The 1282-nt window shown below is 59.8% G+C and overlaps 1 protein-coding gene across 1 annotated transcript in view; it reads left to right on the top strand.

The window, feature by feature from the left end:
* QPRT (quinolinate phosphoribosyltransferase) overlaps positions 1-1282 on the top strand; it is a 35910-nt gene that overhangs the window by 33054 nt on the left and 1574 nt on the right. The window contains exon 4 of the mRNA XM_011982452.1: positions 165-700. Within this exon, the coding sequence (XP_011837842.1) occupies positions 165-700 (536 nt within the window). The remainder of the gene's footprint in view (positions 1-164; positions 701-1282) is intronic.

Raw genomic sequence — 1282 nt, 5'->3', positions numbered from 1 at the left:
CCCCCCACACCCCCTTTCCTCACTGCAGCCCCTCCACTGGAACCCCTAGATCTTGAGGCTGATGGGCCAGTGCCCAGTTTCACTGGTTGTTAAATATTTTGACAATGATCCCTGACAGCAGGAGAGGCAGCCAAACTCAACAGCTGTTCTCTGTTTCCCTCCAGGCCTGGCACTGCTGCTGCCGCCCGTCACCCTGGCAGCCCTGGTGGACAGCTGGCTCCGAGAGGACTGCCCAGGGCTCAACTACGCAGCCTTGGTCAGTGGGGCAGGCCCCTCGCAGGCGGTGCTGTGGGCCAAATCCCCTGGGGTACTGGCAGGGCGGCCTTTTTTCGATGCCATCTTTACCCAACTCAACTGCCAAGTCTCCTGGTTCCTCCCTGAGGGATCGAAGCTGGTGCCGGTGGCCAGAGTGGCTGAGGTCCGGGGCCCTGCCCACAGCCTGCTGCTGGGGGAACGGGTGGCCCTCAACACGCTGGCCCGCTGCAGTGGCATTGCCAGTGCTGCCGCCGCTGCAGTGGAGGCTGCCAGGGGGGCCGGCTGGACTGGGCACGTGGCCGGCACGAGGAAGACCACACCAGGCTTCCGGCTGGTGGAGAAGTACGGGCTCCTGGTGGGCGGGGCCGCCTCACACCGATACGACCTGGGAGGACTGGTGATGGTGAAGGACAACCATGTGGTGGCCGCCGGTGGTGTGGAGAAGGTGCTGGTCCTGCCTGTCCCTGGTCCAACCTCACCCTCAGCACACCCCTTCCCTCCCCTCCCCAGAGCCTCCAGCCATGATCTGGTGAACAGCCATGACCTGGAGTCAGCAACACAAGACACTTCCCACCTCAGCTCCTCCATCTGAGCTGGGCTCAGTTGAGCTCATCCAGCTAAGCTAAATGGGGAGCTGGGCTTGCTTTTCTTTTTCTGGAGACGGGGCCTCAGTCTCTCCAGTAGCTGGATATACAGGAATGCTCCACCCCACTGGCTAATTTTTGCTTTTTCTTTTTTGAGATGGAGTCTCACTGTTTCACCCAGGCTGGAGTGAAGTGACACAATCTCGGCTCACTGCAACCTCCACCTCCTGGGTTCAAGCAATTCTGCTGCCTCAGCCTCCCGAGTAGTTGGGATTACAGGCGCCCGCCACCACGCCCGGCTAATTTTTGTATTTTTTTGTAGACAGAATTTCACCATGTTGGCCAGGCGTGTCTCAAACTCTTGACCTCAGGTGATCCACCTGCCTTGGCCTCCCAAAGTGGTGGGATTACAGGCGTGAGCCACTGTGCCTAGCTGCCTTTTT

This window comes from Mandrillus leucophaeus, unplaced genomic scaffold (assembly GCF_000951045.1).
Source record: "Mandrillus leucophaeus isolate KB7577 unplaced genomic scaffold, Mleu.le_1.0 Scaffold24, whole genome shotgun sequence".
In the NCBI taxonomy this organism is placed as follows: Eukaryota; Metazoa; Chordata; class Mammalia; order Primates; family Cercopithecidae; genus Mandrillus; species Mandrillus leucophaeus.
This window is presented reverse-complemented; position numbering and strand designations above follow the sequence as displayed.